The sequence below is a fragment of the Scyliorhinus torazame genome, chromosome 17, assembly GCF_047496885.1.
Source record: "Scyliorhinus torazame isolate Kashiwa2021f chromosome 17, sScyTor2.1, whole genome shotgun sequence".
Classification (NCBI taxonomy): domain Eukaryota; kingdom Metazoa; phylum Chordata; class Chondrichthyes; order Carcharhiniformes; family Scyliorhinidae; genus Scyliorhinus; species Scyliorhinus torazame.
The window spans coordinates 159,274,803-159,292,677 of record NC_092723.1 but is presented as its reverse complement, the minus strand read 5'-3'; the positions used below and the strand labels follow the sequence as shown (position 1 = coordinate 159,292,677).

The 17,875-nt window shown below is 46.8% G+C and overlaps 1 protein-coding gene across 3 annotated transcripts in view; it reads left to right on the top strand.

The window, feature by feature from the left end:
• Positions 1 to 16,803, top strand: part of amdhd2 (amidohydrolase domain containing 2) — a 79,630-nt gene extending 62,827 nt beyond the window's left edge. For all 3 annotated transcript variants that reach the window (XM_072481450.1, XM_072481447.1, XM_072481448.1), the window contains exons 10-12: positions 3,218 to 3,286; positions 5,273 to 5,374; positions 12,894 to 16,803. In XM_072481450.1, coding sequence (XP_072337551.1) covers positions 3,218 to 3,286; positions 5,273 to 5,374; positions 12,894 to 12,997 — 275 coding nt within the window. In that variant the 3' untranslated portion in view covers positions 12,998 to 16,803. The remainder of the gene's footprint in view (positions 1 to 3,217; positions 3,287 to 5,272; positions 5,375 to 12,893) is intronic.
• The last annotated feature ends 1,072 nt before the right edge of the window (positions 16,804 to 17,875 follow it).

The window sequence follows — 17,875 nt, the reverse complement described above, 5'->3', positions numbered from 1 at the left end:
TGAGGTAGATGGGTCTAGCCCTGGGTTAATGACTGTGTTGAAGCCCCCCCCCCCCCCCCCCCCCCCCACCATAACCAGCTTATGCGAATCCAGGTCCGGGATCTTCCCCAACATCCTCCTTATGAACTCCACATATACAGTGAATGGTAGGACCCTCGAGTATTGATATACAGTGAATGGTACAACTCTCGAGAGTATTGAAAGTCAGAGAGCTCTAGGTATACAGGTCCACAGGTCACTGAAAGGGGCAACACAGGTGGAGAAGGTAGTCAAGAAGGCATACGGCATGCTTGCCTTCATTGGCCGGGGCATTGAGCATAAGAATTGGCAAGTCATGTTGCAGCTGTATAGAACCTTAGTTAGGCCACACTTGGAGTATAGTGTTCAATTCTGGTCGCCACACTACCAGAAGGATGTTAGGCTTTAGAGAGGGTGCAGAAGAGATTTACCAGGATGTTGCCTGGTATGGAGGGCATTAGCTATGAGGAGAGGTTGAATAAACTCGGTTTGTTCTCACTGGAATGACGGAGGTTGAGGGGTGACCTGATAGAAGTCTACAAAATTATGAGGGGCATAGAGAGAGTGGATAGTCAGAGGCTTTTCCCCAGGGTAGAGGGGTCAATTACTAGGGGGCATAGGTTTAAGGTGAGAGGGGCAAGGTTGAGAGTAGATGTACGAGGCAAGTTTTTTTTAAACAAAGGGTAATGGGTGCCTGGAACTCGCTACCGGAGGAGGTGGTGGAAGCAGGGACGATAGTGACATTTAAGGGGCATCTTGACAAATACATGAATAGGATGGGAATAGAGGGATACGGACCCAGGAAGTGTAGTTTAGTCGAGCAGCATGGTCGGCACGGGCTTGGAGGGCCGAAGGGCCTGTTCCTGTGCTGTACATTTCCTTTGTTCTTTGTATCCCAATTTGGCGCGTACACATTCACGAGTACCACCGGCAGCCCCTCCAGCTTTCCACTGACCAGAATGTACTGACCCCCCACGTCGGCAACTATTCTTCCTCTTCGAATGACACTCGCTTATTAATCAGGATCGTGACCTCTCTAGTCTTAGAGTTCAGCCCCGAGTGGAAAACCTGACCAACCCATCCGTTCCTTAGTCAGTCTGACCTGGTCAGTTACTTTAAGGTGCGTCTCCTGCAACATTGCATGTCCGCCTTCAACCCCCTCAAATGTGCGAACACGCGTGCCCGCTTAACCGGCCCATTTAGCCCTCTTCCATTCCATGTGATCAGCCTGGTTGGGGGGCTTCTCGTCCTCCCCCCCCCCCCCCCCCCCCCCCCCCCCCCCACTCCGCCGATCAGCCATCACCTTTCTTGGACCAGTCTCCAGCCCGCGCCTCACGCATCCGCAGGCCCACCCCCAGCAAAAGTCCCTCCCCCATCAGCAGAACATTCCCCCCCCCCCCAGTAACAGCACCATACACACAGCCCCCTCCAACAAGCATACCATCTGCTCACCCCCCACTGTGCTTCCGTGAGCTAACCCGCCCAGCTAGCTTGGTGGCCCCGCCCATGGCGCCAGACATTTTCCCACCGATTGTTCCCCCCCCCCCCGGCTCGGACACACACATGCAAACGAAAACAATCCCAACCCAATTGCCCAAAGGAAACACGCAAAGAAAATCAAAAAGAAGGTCAAACATCTAACATTCACACCTCCATCCCCCATCAGTGCAAATGCAAATTTTAACTCGAGCAGCTCGTCCGCAGACCCCAACTCAATACAAAAGGCATTACGAGTAACATCCAAAGACAAAAACTTTTCTTTTTTCTTTAAATTAACTGAAGAGAAGAAAAAACAAACAAAAAAAAAAAACCCCCACGTGAACACTGCAGCAAAGTTCAGTCCGAACAACCCAGTCCGATACCAGCCCTTCTCGCGAAGTCCATCGCTTCTCGGGCGACTCAAAGTAGAAATGTTGCTCTTCATGCGTAACCCAAAGACGGGCCGGGTACAGTAGTCCAAACTTTACCTTCTTCTTAAAAAGGCCCGATTTGGAGTGGCCACGGTGGCACAGTGGGTTAGCACTGCGGCCTCACGGCTCCGAGGTCCCAGGTTCGATCCCGGCTCTGGGTCACTGTCCGTGAGGAGTTTGCACATTCTCCCCGTGATTGCGTGGGTTTCGCCCCCACAACCCAAAGATGTGCAGGATAGTGGATTGAACACGCTAAATTGCCCCTTAATTGGAATTAAATGAATTGGGTACTCTAAATTAAAAAATAAAAAAAAAGGGCCGATTTAATCTGGTTGAACCCTGCTCTTCTCCTGGCCACCTCCGCGCTCAGATCCTGATATATACACAGAACACTGTTCTCCCATTTGCAGCTCCGCGTTTGCCTGGCCCACCGTACAATGCATTCCTTGTCCAGGTACCTGTGGAATCTCAGTACCATTGCTCTCAGGGGATCACCCCCACGCGGCTTCCTCGCAAGCGCTCTGTGCGCCCCGTCCACCTCCAAGGGTCGGGTGAACGTCCCCTCCCCCAGTGGCTTCTCAAACATCGCCGCTATGTACGCGCCTCTGAGTCCATTCCTTCGGACCCCTCCGGGAGACCCACGATTCTCAGGTTCTGCCGGCGGGACCAGTTCTCTCGGTCCCCCATCTTCTCCTGGAGCCTTTTCTGTTTGTCTCTCAACATTCCCACCTCCAATTCCACTGCAGCTTGGTGCTCCTCCTGCTCAGTCAGTGCCTTCTCCACTTTCTGGATCACCCGATCTTGAGCATCCAGTCTGAGTTCCAGTCGCGCAATCGACTCCTTAATCGGGTCCAAGCATTCCTGTTTCTGCTTGGCGATGCCCTCCTGTATAAACTGCATCCGCTGCTCCGTCGACCGCTGGGTCGTCAAGTCAGAACTCCGGTCCTCCGCCATGCTTCCCCCGCTGCAGCCTCAGCCCAAGACTTCTCCGTTCGCCCATTTCTTCCTTTGCGAGCACGCCTGGTCCGCTTCTCCATGCACTGATGTAGGAAATCCTCTTCACAATTGCGTCCAACATCAATTTTCCACTTCAGATCCGGCAAAAAGTCGGGGAAAAGGTCCAAAGTTCCGACCCAAGCAGGTGCCACTAAATGTGCGACCTACTCCTTCATAGCCGCCACCGGAAGTCATCTTTACGTATTGTTGGCCAGATCAGTAAAGATAGTGTTGACAGTCCCTGATATGAGCCTCTCAGAATGACCTCTGAACTTTCTCTGACCTCTGCACAGGGACCAAGACGCTGAGTGGCAGCATTGCCACAATGGACATGTGTGTGCGACACCTCTGGCAGGTGGCAGGTAAGAACCTTGGAACATTGATGGGAAATCTCCGGAGTGCCAAGTGATTTGTGACGGGAAACCCGAACATCGGGTCAATGGGTGGAGAGGGCAATAGTCTGTGGGGAGGGGCGTGGCCCAACTCACATTGGAGGGGGGGTTGCTCCAGAGATGAAAGATGATCTGTAAATGCCTGTAATAACTGTCTTGAACCAGTGGAGGGGGCCATGTCCTTATGATTGACTCAGGCTAGTGAAGGAGTTGGATACTTAACCTGCATCTCCAGTCCCGAGCTCTCCAGTATCCTTACCTCAGAGATTGGCTCACAGGCTCACACTCCCATTAATGAGGGAGCACTGCAGTGTCAGAGGATCTATACTGAGGGAGTGCTACACTGCCGTAGTGGGGAGCACTGCACTGTCAGTACTGAGGAGAACTACACTGTCGGAGAGTCGGTACTCTGAGGAAGCACTGTTGTCAGAGGATTAGTACTGAGGGAGCACTGCATTGTTGGAGGGTTAGTACTGAGGGAGCACTACACTGTAAGACAGTTAGTACCAAGGGACATCTACAGTATCGGAGGAGCAGTACTGAGGGAGTGCTACACTGTCAGAGGAGCAGTACTGAGGGAGTGCTGCACTGACAAACGATCAGTACTTGGGGACTGTTAGTGTTGGAGGAGCAGTACTGAGGGAGTGCTGCACTGACAAGTGATCAGAACTGGGGGGAGCATACACTGTCAGTACTGATGGAGCACTGTGCTGTGTGAGGATTAGTACTGAGGGAATACTGCATTGCTGGTGGGTCAGTACTGAGGGAGCGCTACACTGTTGCAGGGTTAGTACTGAGGGACCACTGCACTTTCAAAGAATCCGTACTGACATCAAAGAATCCGTACTGACAGAGTGCCACAATGTTGAAGGTGTCCTCATTTGGGGGCAGCGCGCTGTGCAGTGGTTAGCACTGCTGCCTCACGGCGCCGAGGTCCCAGGTTCGAACCCGGCTCTGGGTCACTGTCCGTGTGGAGTTTGCACATTCTCCCTGTTTTTGCGCGAGTTTCGCCCCCACAACCCAATGATGTACAGAGTAGATGGATTGGCCGCGCTAAATTGCCCCTTAATTAGAAAAAATGAATTGGGTACTCTAAATTTTTTTTTTTTAAAAGGTGTCCTCTTTTGGATTAAATGTTAAACTGCGGCCTCATCAATCCATTCAGGTTGATATCAGTCCCACAGGGATTCAAGGAAGAGCAGGAAGGTTTTCCCAATGTTAGGGTCATTGAGTGGAATGATTGTGACAGGTGCTGCAGTTTAAATGGGCTGTTTCACTCATCTCGCCAAATTACATGGGTATATGGCGGCTTGAAGTGTCATAAACACAGACGGCTGGAGTTGGGTTCTCATCAGCCGCAGAATGTTTAGAATGTGGAGCCCACTACCACAGGGATCAATTGAGATGAATAATATTCGCTGTTCTGAATAACATTGATGGGGAAGCTAGCTGAACCCGTGAGATAGAAAGAAATACAAGGACACAACGGCAAGTGGTTAGCACTGCCTCCGCACAGCACCGGGTATCCAGGGTTTTATTCCGGCCTTGGATGACTTTCTGTGAAGTTTGCACGTTGTCCCTGTTCTGTGTGGGCTTCCTTCGGTTTCTCCCATACTCCAAGAATGTGCAGGTTAGGTGGATTGGCTATGATCGATGGCTAGAGTACTCTTTCAGAGGCTTGGTGAGAGACTGATAGGCCGAATGACCTCATTCTACACAGGGATTCTAAGGATATGCTGATGGGGTGAGAGGAAAAAGGGTCAGGACAAGGCTGATGAAGAGCTGGACGTTCCATAAGTCTGACACTGCAGGTTAGAAATGACTGGTTTTGAAAAATCGCCAGTGAGTGCGGGATTGGCTCTGTTTCTAAAACGTAACGTGCATGGATGTCAAAGCCCTAGTCTGAAATAAGGTCTCTCTCTTTCCAAACTGAAACCTCACTCTCTTCCTCTTCAGGCTGCTCAGTGGAGGCAGCACTGGAAGCTGCTTCACTCCGGCCTGCTGAGCTCCTGGGGATTGAGCAGGCAAAAGGAACACTGGACTATGGCACGGATGCAGGTAAGGGAGTGGCAGCCACCCGGGTGCCTGTGTAACCATGAAAGTCTCAGGCAGATGGACCAGGCCTACAAAAGACAGGCTTTGAAAACTGAGGTGACAATGTGAGTGTGGTCTTGCTGGAGCAGGTGACTGGGCCCTGTTGAACATCTGGATTCTGTAGGGGGATAAACAGCTGTTTTTTGCCTCTGCTGAATGGTCTGTCTCCTGAACACATTGTGTGACACAATCCCTGGAGAGATCAGTAGGAATGGAGCAAATGGCAAGCCCCAAAACCATGATTCAAAATTCCCAGTGCTAAATTGGGATCCTAGTTCATATCCCTGCTGCATTGGTGGGCTAGGGAATCCTAGTGTCATTTCTACTGTTACAGACATTACATTTTTCCAGTAGATTTCTAGTCACAGTAATGATTCTGCCTCTGTTTCCAAGCTTAAATGTCTACTTTAGCTAATGCAGATAGAACTTCACTCTGTCAATGACCTCACATAATCACCCTTAATATCTGAGCAACAAAGAGCAGATAAACACTTGAATACCATCTCACATTGTTGAAAACCTCACAGTCTTTAACATCAAAGAGAGCAAGAGCACTGTCTCTTTCTAAAGTTATAGGTTATCCGAAAAGATCAAAGCAACTGAAGCTCGGCTCAATTGAAGTTACTGCAACAAATTCTTAGAGTAATTTCTGCATTTTGTTTCCAATTGTATGGTGTGTCCAGTCCAGAGCTCTGCAAGTCTGGAACTGATCCATCTGTACCCAGCTCCCACGCCCCCTTTGATTCCCTGCCCTGGCTACCCTGAGGTGCCAGCTACTGAGCAGTTTAGTTTTTCTTTTTGAAGTATATTTTGTGCTTTTGTTTCTACCCCCTGCCGGTCCAGTCATTTCCTCAGCTCTGCTACGTTCCTGGTATATTTGCATCACTTGCTCCAGGTCCAGAAAGTTTCATTTTAGGGTCAAGAGCCTATGATGGTCGCAGTATTCCCAATGTGGATTAACCCTTGACTACTTTGGGATCAAAGTGCTTGGTGTGTGGTCATGCAGTAATTATGGAGGGGCAATGCAAGTCGCTCACAAGCTTTAAAATATCGCTCCCCAAAATAATTTTAAAGGTATGGCACATTGAAATATCCAGGCCTTACAAAGAAATTTAGAGGGTTCATAACTTGGGTCATTTGCTATTTAATGTATATTATATCACATTTTTCTACAGCAAACAGTATCTACCTCTTGGCTGCCCGTTCTCCTCTCTCAAACTGGTCGTCCACATGTGTGAGCTTAATCCAAGGGCACTGAAGCCAATTGCAACATCGAGTTGGATCAGCTGGTTTAACATAGTCTGAGGGAACCTATGCCCACTTGGGGTGTTTATTGTCCTTGATGCAGAGGGTTTTGGAAGTCTGGAACTCTCCCCCTCAAAGGCTGAAGGGTCAGCTGGACTTTCAAGATTGAGATTAACAGATCTTTGCTGGGTAAGGGTATCGAGGCACATGTAGCAAAAGCAGGAACATAGAGTTGATGTACAGATGAGCCATGATTTAATTGACTAATGAATCAGGCTTGAGGGTTGAAAGGCCTCCTCCTGCTCCACAACCAAGCACACCACCAGTCACCTTGTAGCTTTGTCTAATCAGACATCCCAGGAGAAACAACTCTCTGACCTGATCAGGGATGCAAATATACCAGGAATGTAGCAGCATTAAGGAAATGACTGGACCGGCACAAACTGCTGGGAAAGGGAGGACGGGATTCGAACTTTCATTTTATTTGTCTTATCGTTTAAGTTCTCACTGCACATGCCAACATCCCAGCAAGTACCACAGCATTAATAGCAACTTTTTATACCATTTTCTTTATATTCCTTTTCTTTTTAATTTAAAAAAGTTTTATTTTTTCCTTTTTAAATAAATTTAACCCAATTATTTCTTGTTCCAATTAAGGGGCAATTTAGCGTGGCCAATCCACCTATCCTGCACATCTTTGGGTTGTGGGGGCGAGACCCACGCAGACACAGGAGAATGTGCAAACTCCACACGGATAGTGACCCGGGGCCAGGATCGAACCTGGGTCCTTGGCGGCGTGAGGCAGCAGTGCTAACCACTGCGCCACCGTGCTGCACTTCCTTTTCTTTTTATAATCAATTTTTTTTGTAGAGGGACTGTGTAACGACTGATTCCACATCAGGGAAACTGATCCTTTATTTAAAATAAAAAGAAGTTTTAGGGCAAAGGAAAGAAAGGTTAATGATTGGGGCAGCGTGGTGGTTAGCACTGCTGCCTCATGGCGCCGGGGACCCGGGTTCGATCCTGGCCCCCAGTCGTTGTCTGTGTGGAGTTTGCACATTCTCCCCGTGTCTGCGTGGGTCTCACCCCCACAACGCTAAAAAGATGTGCAGGTTAGGTGGGTTGGCCACGCTAAGTTGCCCCTTAATTGGGAAAAAAAGAAGTGGGTACTCAATTTATTTTTTAAATAAAAAAATAGATTTGAGTGATTGGGTGCACTGTGTCAACCCATCGCGGAGGTTTATTTGATCAGCAGATTATACCATTGCCAAATGGCAAGCACCTTGTTTTATTGTTTTTCCTCGAACCAGCCTCCCTCTCGTGGGCTGCCCTCTATCCCCCCCCCCCCCCTCTCTTTTCCTGCAGAGTTTCCCCAACCAGAGCGGCCATGTGAACTGTTCTCCATCAGTTTGAATACAAGTTCAATCTTCAGACTCTCCAGGACCTATGGGTGATTAACAATTGTATCTTGGATTACTCTCAACAAATTACATGATATTCATAGCCCTTAATTCACCCAAAAGCTGGAAGAGGTGTTGAGCAGGGGCTACGAGCAGGTGACATCTAACAGTGGTACTGAATAAAAACTCTTACACTTAGATCATCATAAGAAATGGGTTTCTTTCCCTCTCGAGCCAAACAAACGAGAGATTGTGTTTTAAAAAAAAATAAAAATACTGGGTTGTGTTTAATCAAAAGCCATTTTTGCACAGTGTGTTTTACAATTGAGTTAATCTTAAATTTTAATTGAGGTGCATGTGTGAGTGTGACTGTGGTTGCACATGTTTTCTTCAGAAATAGTTCTGTGCTGGCTGCTGTTTAATCAGTCTGCAAGGGCATTTATTATGCTGCGTTTCCAATCTGTGTAACAAATCTCTCCCGTTTCTGATGAGCTTTAATAAAGAGGATGTGGATTCCTTGCACCTTCATTGTCAGCAGATGCAGAGCGCCGATTATAAAATCATACTGGCTACTGCCAGCTTCTTTCCGCTGGCTTGTCCTCAAAATCTTAAATTCCCTTTGGAAGCAATCCAAATGCCGTATTCCTATTCTGTGGGAATCATGTTGATGATTCAGACCCTTCACATCGGCCCTGGGCCACTGTCCGTGTGAAGTTTGCACGTTCTCCCCCACAACCCAAAAGATGTGCAGGGTAGGTGGACTGGCCACACTAAATTGCCCCTTAATTGGGGAAAAAAAAATAATTGGACACTCTCTAAATTTATAAATAAATAAAAAAGACCCTTCACATACAGCCATAGTCTGGCGTGGTGCTCCTGAATGCCACAAGGAAAGGCCACTGCGCAGCTTTGTGGGTTTCCAGTGGGCTTCTTATCAGAATTGACAGTTCCAATTTCCTTTATTTTTAAAGCCAGTCTTTCGGGTCTGAAGCTCTGGCTGCTCATTCTGGACCACAAGAACTCCATTTGTAACAACAGACCTGGTTCCCCCAGCATTCCCTACGCCCGAGTCATTTGCATCTTATGCACCCTCCTCTCGCAGGCCCCGTCATGATTCAGAACTCCAGATTATAATAATAATTTTTTTATTGTCACAAGTAGACTTACATTAACTGCAATGAAAGGGGCAGCACGGTGGCACAGTGGGTTAGCCCTGCTGCCTCACGGTGCCGAGGTCCCAGGTTCTTTTAAAGCAGACCAAGGCAGGCCAGCAGCACGGTTCAATTCCCGTACCAGCCTCCCTGAACAGGCGCCGGAATGTGGCAACTAGGGGCTTTTCACAGTAATTTCATTGAAGCCTACTTGTGACAATAAGCAATTTTCATTTTTCATTCATTTCGATCCCGGCTCTGGGTCACTGTCCCTGTGGAGTTTGCACATTCTCCCTTTGTTTGCGTGGGTTTTGCCCCACAACCCAAAGATGTGCAGGGTAGGTGGATTGGCCACGCTAAAATTGCCCCTTAATTGGAAAAAATAAATTGGGTACTCTTAATTTGTATTAAAAAAAACACTGCAATGAAGTTACTGTGAAAAGCCCCTAGTCGCCATATTCTGGCACCTGTTCAGGTACACGGAGGGAGAATTCAGAATGTCCAAATTACCTAACAGCACATCTTTCGGGACTTGTGGGAAGAAACCAGAACACCCGGAGGAAACCCACGGAGACACAGGGAGGACGTGCAGACTCCGCACGGACAGTGTATCTTTCTACAGCAACTTGAATTTCTTGGAAGGGCAATAGGCTCAGTTGTCTGGACATCCGGTGTGGGTCAGGTTGGGGTGCCAACAGCACTGGGTTCGATCCCTGTTCCAGTTCGGATTTACCTCCTTACTGCAGAGCTGTGGGTCGGACATGCCTTTGAGCAGAGATGTCCAGAAGAAGGATGGGAGGAAAGGAGACAAACACTGCAGAAACTTCCTTTCGGAGGTCAGAGAAATTGGGTAGAGTCCATGAAAGGGCAATTTGTAGGCAGAATGGTCCCTTCTCATTTGATGCCTCATATACCCATTTATGAGTGTTTTGGGTCTGGAATTCTACAGAATAGGAATACGGCATTTTGGATTGCTTCCGAAGGGAATTTAAGATTTTGAGGACAAGCCAGCGGAAAGAAGCTGGCCAGTAGCCAGTATGATTTTATAATCGGCGAGCTGCATCTGCTGACAATGAAGGTGCAAGGAATCCACATCCTCTTTATTAAAGCTCATCAGAAACGGGAGAGATGTGTTACACAGATTGAAACGCAGCATAATAAATGACCTCTAGATCCTTGCAGACTAATTAACAGCAGCCAAACACAGAACTATTTCTGAAGAAAACATATGCAACCACACAAGCACCTCAATTAAGTTTTAAGATAATTAAATTATAAAACACACTGTTAAAATGGTTTCTGATTAAACACAGCCTCGTATTTGTTTTTTACAGGCTCTGCTTCTCTGGGCAACTTCTCACTGATGTAGGGGTAAAGGAATGTTGATTTGAGGGGTGGGGGGGGCAACATGTTCTTGGGATCTTGAGTGATCTGATAAACCCCAGACCTGGCTGCACTTCCAAATAACAGGCCAGCTGCTGGAGAAGGCTCACTACCCACTTTGATATAACCTGGCAGATCTCCTGAGGCCACCAGTGCCACATATCCGCGTTCTAATGTAAAGCCTATGAGGGAGCGGGTGTCAGCTATTCGGGGAGTTTGTCCCTTTTTCTTTTTTAAGACCCGTTTGTGTCTCTTTCCCCGCCCCGAAGTAATACATTTTAAACCCCAACCCACAAAAAAAAGTCAGCCCTGTTTTTGTTAATGGAGCCCGAATCTCCCAGCTGCTTGTCACTGAATCTTTTATAATGTTAGCAAAAGGGGACTGTTGCCGCTGTTTCTTGCTTGTAGATGGACCTCTGTGAATGGTATAAATAGATATGAAGAATTGCACACGGATCAAAATGTAACTGTTTTGTTGTGTGCCGACTGTCATCCTGATCCAAGTGAAGCAGGACCCTTTAGGGAGGCTGTCACTTTGTTTATGATGGGTTTGGGATAGAAAATGTACAAGTCTTTTAAAAATGCTTTTAGTGAGGTATGGGAGTACTGAAAACCTGTGCTTTTGTGGCAAAAATAATTTACTGTTCTTTGCAAATCTCCGAGCTCGCTGTACAACTTCAAAAGGCAAAGTGAGGGGGGGGGGGGGAAATTAATGTCAAATGAATTTGATTTGCGGCCCATCAGGGCGGACTGCAAGACATTTTGTTGCCTGTTGCCCACGCGCAAGGTTGCGGAAGGGTGCCACTGTACACAAAGATAAAAGGAGACGCACTTTACCCTGAATATATCCTTACTGCTCAGCTGCTCCAAAAAGTATCTATTTTATAGCCTACACAAGGAATATGTGCAAGGTTGCTGCACTCCCCTGATTTCCATTCACTTAGTCTTTTTCTGACCGGTATGACTGAAGTGATACGCACATAAACCAAGGGAAGTGAAGTGAGGTACATGCCAATTGCTCACAAATTGACTGAGAGCGCCGTACGCTCCCTCTGTGTCCAATCAAGCGTAAATATTGATTTTGTTTTTACCACTTGAAGTTGATGACAGTTATATTAATATATGAATGGTTAAGCATATTCTATAACTCATTATGAAATATTCAGTGTGTATTAAATGTATTCAATCTTATTCAAGGGTCATAGTTGGTGATCAAGCCTGATTTGCAATCTTGTGGCCCACCGAGATGAAGGGCCACTCATGTGGCCTATTCACTAGCCTAGATTGCCCATCACTGCGCTAGAGTGAGCTGCCATTGACGTCTAGAGGAGGTGAAGAGCTATGCTAAAGTCACTGCCTCGCTCTACCCTGGCACTGTCTTTCGGAATCGAGCTTCATGTGGAACTGTAGCAAATAGTTGAACTCTGCAAAGACAGACTTATTAGGAACATTAGCAGAGGTCAAAATGTACTTCTGCTTGCGGTGCAGAAATTAATTTCTACTTAATTCTGGTTTTCAGGAACCAAAACATGAACATGTCAAATTCAGCAACATCTAATTAGCTACCAAATGTCAAATTCATTTGCAATTGCTCCATTTCAATGAGGCACAAAATACATTCCAGTCCCACGATGATGCAATCAATATTCCTTGTGTAGGCTATAAAATAGATACTTTTTGGAGCAGCTGAGCAGTAAGGATATATTCAGGGTAAAGTGCGCCTCCTTTTATCTTTGTGTACAGTGGCACCCTTCCGCACCCAGCAATGATGTATCTGGGAGCAGTATCACTTTAAGGCTCTGGCTGAGCTGATGGGCTGGATTTTCTCATGGGGTTAGGGAGACTATGTGTGGAAGTGTACAAATGGCAGCCAGGATCCGATTCTGGGATTCTCTCCCCAACCCCGGCACCCTCGATTTTCAACGGTGTGGACTAAGAGTGCGGGGTGGGCACGAGCCTACACTCCCGACCTATCTGGCTCCATAGCAGGAATAGCCACGTCCTAATCCTCCATAATTTTCATGGGGCCGAGCCAGATTTTAAAGGATTTGTGGTGAACGGCACCTCTGAGGTGTTTTGAATCAGAGCCTGAAAGAGAGAACCATTTGAAGGTCTCATGCCAAGCTATGCCCCTTCACCCACCCCATGACCCCTTATACCTTCCATGGCAAACTATGGCATCTCTATGCCCACTTATAGCACCTGTGACCCACTGATTTTGAGGTGTAGGTGCCGAGCAATGTCTAACTCTGACTGGTTAATCCGTTTAACCTGATGATGTCCACCTTCTGCCCTTTATTACAGACCTGGTGCTACTGGATAAGGAACTGAATGTCAAAGCCACGTACATTGCAGGAGAGTGGGTATGGAAACACCAGACAATAACAAATGAAGAGAAGGTGGAATAACCAATGGACTCCAATGTGAACCAGTGATGTCTGAGTCAGTGAACATCCCTAGTGGGCTGGTGGAATGGAGAGTGGAGTTTGGGTCCACAGGGTGCACAGTCACTGCAATTTGACTGACATTGTCACACTCTTAATACTCAGCCTCTGGACCATTTTCACCACCTGTGCATTTATCTCATTTGCTACATTTTCAGCATAAAATATCCACCTCTGTTGACTCTGACATCTCACTTGGGTTCCAACTGGAGTCTTGGGAGGATATTAGTAATGTTCCTCTGACTTAAAAAACAAAATTCTAATTAAGGGGCAATTTAACGTGGCCAATCCACCTACCCTGCACATCTTTGGGTTGTGGGGGTGAAACTCACGCAGACATGGGGAGAATGTGCAAACTCCACACGGACAGTGACCCGGGGCCGGAATCGAACCCGGGTCCTTGGCACCGATGGCATGAGTGCTAACTAAACTCCATACTCGCAAATTGCCCCTCTAAAAACAAGACCCTCAACCCTTCCAACTCCTTCTCCTCCCATCTCCTAAACCCAGCAGCCGGCTCAAACAAATGATTCGGCACCAGCTTTGGTGCTCCCCAATTTGAAGTGTTACCGAAACTGTTTCCATATCTTCAACATGGAGTCCACCACCAGGTTCGCTGAATATGTCCCTGGGGAAAATGGCCATCACTTATGCCCTTAACCCCAACCCCCTACATGACCTCGACTCCATCCAGCCTGCAAATCCCCGCACCACCCCAGTACCTTCTCCCCATTCGCTGCCCAATAATACTATCAGGCTTGGAACGCCAAGCCCCCTGACTGCCAGTCCTTCTTGAGGACTGTCTTCCAAATCCTAGCCGCTTTACCCGCCCAAATAAAAGACCAAATCAATTTCTCCACCCCGCTAAAAAGGATTTTGGCAGAAAGACCGGCAAACATGGACAGAAAAAGGAACCGCAGCAAAACATTCATTTTCACCGACTGAATTGTGCCTCCCCCCCCCCCCCCCCAGGACAAAGGGAGGCTATCCCACCTCCAAGTCCGCCTTAACCCTGCTCACAAGACTCGTGAAGTTCAACTTCCGAAGCCAGGCCCAATCCCAAGCTACCTGCACCCCCAGATATCTATCCCCCCTCCCGATTATCCTCAGGGCAAGGGACAAAGATTCAATTGCCAACGCAAACATGAGGGGAGAAAAATTGGGCACCCTTGCCTTGTTCCCCTGTGTAATTGAAAATACCCTGAACTAACATTATTTGTACGGACACTGGCCTTGGGTGCCTTGTATAGCAACTCACCCACCCTACGAATTTAAGCCATGTCCCAAACCGTTCCAATGCTGCAAACAAATAACCCCATTCTACCCTATCAAAAGCCTTCTCGGCACCCAACGTTGCAAAACCTCCTGCTCTCTGCCCTCTGCTAGGTGCAAAACTACGTTTAAAAAACACCTCACATTCGACTACAATCGTGGTCCCTTCACAAACCCCATCTGATCTTCCCCAATAACCTGAAGGAGACACTTCTCCAGCCTCAGTGCTGAAACCTTGGCCAGAATCTTGACATCCGTATTGAATTAAAAAATTGGCGGTACGACCCATGCTCCACCGGGTCCTTATTTTTCTTTGACAGAAGCATGATGGACGTTTGCATCATTGTCTATGGAAGAGACGCCTGCGCTATTGAATCCTCAAACATCACCACCAATAATGGCACCAGGCGATCAGAAAACTTTTTTGGTTTAAAAAAAAATAAATTTAGAGTATCCAATTCTTTTTTTCCAATTAAGGGGCAATGTAGCCTGGCCAATTCGCCTACCCTGCACATCTTTGGGTTGTGGGGGTGAGACCCGTGTAGACAGGGAGAATGTGCAAACTCCACACAGGCAGTGACAGCAAACCTTTCATAAAATTTCACTGCGAACCCATCCGTCCCCATTGCCTTGCCTGTCTGCATGCGCCTAATCGCTGTCCAGACCTCCTCCACCTCCATTGGCTTGGCTCCTCCAGCCCTTCCCGATCCTCCTCTTCTACCTTGGGACCCTCCAACCTCTCCAGAAAATCCTGCATATTTGACTCCTCCCTGGTGGCTCAGACATAAAGAGGTTCTTGCAAAACACCTCAAAAGCCCCGCTGACTTCACCCGGCACTGACAAGTCCCCCACCTGAATCCTAAATCTGGGCAATTTCTCGGAAGGCTGTCTGCCACCTCAACTGACCGGCCAGGAACGGTGGCGCTGTGGTTAGCACTGCTGCCTACGGTGTTGAGGATCTAGGTCCTATACTGGCTCTGGGTCACTGTCTGTGTGGAGTTTGCACATTCTCCCCGTGTTTGCGTGGGTTTCACCCCCACAACCCAAAGATGCGCAGGGTAGGTGGATTGACCACACTAAATTGCCCCTTAATTGGAAAAAAAAATAAATAATTGGGTATTCTAAATTTATTTTTTAAAAAACGACCGGCCAGGAAGTGACTGGTCGCCTCTGCTTGATAAGTGCCAATACTCGGGAGATTTGCATTTGAGAGGACTGCTACATCTGTGATTTATTTTCCCCTCCATGAGATTCCCAGAATGTACCACAAACAAGGATGAAAGTTGTTGAGCTTCTTTTCTTGATAGTTGTAAGTCATTTATGTTTCCTAGCTGTACAGGAGGGTCCTGAGAACAGCACTGTGTCTTGGTCCGATGTTAATCCATGCAAGTACCATGAGTTAGACAAAGATGGTACCTGCTTGCTCTATGCATGTAGCAAGTTCTGCATCAAGAAACAGATTGTCACCATATAACCAAGGTAGCAAAACTTGCTAACCACATAATAGGTGGAAGGGTACTAGACGTTATTCGTCAAAAATGATTTTGGATCTGTTTGGACTCTGATAACAAATGCTGTCCCTGCAGGGTTTGCTGTCCCTGCAGGGTTTGATGTGACTGAGGTCCTGCAAGGCTGGAGGTCCCGTAGGGGTTGGTTGGTGGTGAAATTATTTCTCTTCACTGAACACACAGCGACTGTCAAGCTTCAGAATTCCAATAACTTGATAGCAGCTCAAATCCCTGTCTCCTCTCTGATTGCCAGCAGATGTCAGTCGCTGCCTGTGATGTTTCTCTGAAATACTTTGCAGAAATAAAATCACAAAATGCAGTAATTTCTATAGCAAATACATCCGCATCAACAAGAGGCAAGCAGAGTTTCTTTTAAAGAAAGCAAGTTTAACTGAATGGTTTGCAGCTAGTTATATTACTTCCCAAATATTGTCCTTGCCAGCTCTTGCTCATTAATTTATTTCTTTGCAAACGTCTATTCCTTCTGAGACTCCACAATTCTGGTTTCTGAGTGACGTACACTGTCCAGGGTGAGAAAGATCAATGCTGGAGAATGGAATGAACTGGTGCCCAGTGGCAGCACTGAGCTCACCCACACCAGGTTAAATATGCATTCAATACAGAGCAAGATCTTCTACAATAACAATGTGCCACTGAACACTGCCAGGATATGTTCCTCAGCGGCTCTGTTGAGCAGCAGAGGCTCTAAGCTCTGGAATTCCTTCCCCCCCCCCCCTGCCTTTGTGTCCTTTTAGGATGCTTCTTAAAGCCTACCTCTGACCAAATACTTGGGCATCTGTTAATTCATCCTCTGCCTTGCTGTCAACTTTTTACCTGATTATGTAGTAAAATTGGAATTTTACTACATTAAAGTTACTATAATATTGCCATGTGTGCAATACCGATGGCATTGCAAAATTGTGACAGTGTATGACAAATAGGAAGGGCCTGTTTTATCTGAGTGTTGCTGTATTAAAACCTGTAAAAATTCTTGCATCTGGAGTTCATCTATCATGCTTCAAAGTATTTTTTGTACTTATTTTTATTAGTTTTTTTCCATTTTTACAAATCACGTAACAAACCCTCAAAACTGGTCCAGTACAGTATAAATGCTTCTGCATACCCGAATACAGAAAAAGACAGGAGAGTTCAGTTTAATCATTAAACTCGGTGCTGCCATTTATACAAAGGAAAGAGGGTGAATGGATAAACTAGAGAATGAGGGAGATGGGGATCAGGCCAAGAAACCTTGGTAAAATGGCGCACACCTTCGTGTGTAGCAATTGCTCATAAAGCCAAAGAAATATAGGATAAAATTATTGCGCCATATTCAGGGATACACCAAAATATACCTCCCTGATCCCCAATTGTACGAGGGGCACCAATGACACACTATCACACCTTTTTCTCTGAAGGAGCCAATAAAGAAAAAAAATCATGAAGACATTAGTTCTAAGGGGGTATTTTACATATAACCACAAGTGGAACAAATCCCCCAAATCCAATACAGTACCGAATGATCATTATTCCACAGATATATACAGAGAATACTAGCTAATATTCATAAAATTGGCTCAGATTGTAATCATTGTGGTCAGCTTCTCCCTTCACACAGAAAATGAATAGATAAAAAGATATCACATTGAGCAGGAGATCTCAGGATGAAAGAATTGCTCTTAGGTGAATTGGATATTCTAAATTCTCCCTCCGTGCACCCGAATAGGCGCCGGAGTGTGGCAGAGGGAATTTTCACAGTAACTTCCTTGTAATGTTAATGTAAGCCTACTTGTGACACTAATAAAGATTATTAAAGCCATGAGCACATGGCCCTATAATGCACGCTCTCTTCCACAAGGCAAAGAAGAAAAGCCTACACAATCTAAACCTAACTCAGTCTCCCAAGGTCTCCAGTCAATGAAAGGATACCCCAGGAAGAGGGGAACGTCAGGATACTGCCTTCTGTACAAGACATGGCTTAGCAGTGTACACGCTCGCATACAGGAGTCAGTGAACCAAGAATACTTACGCCATGCCAAGACTAGCTACACAATAGTCCACTCCT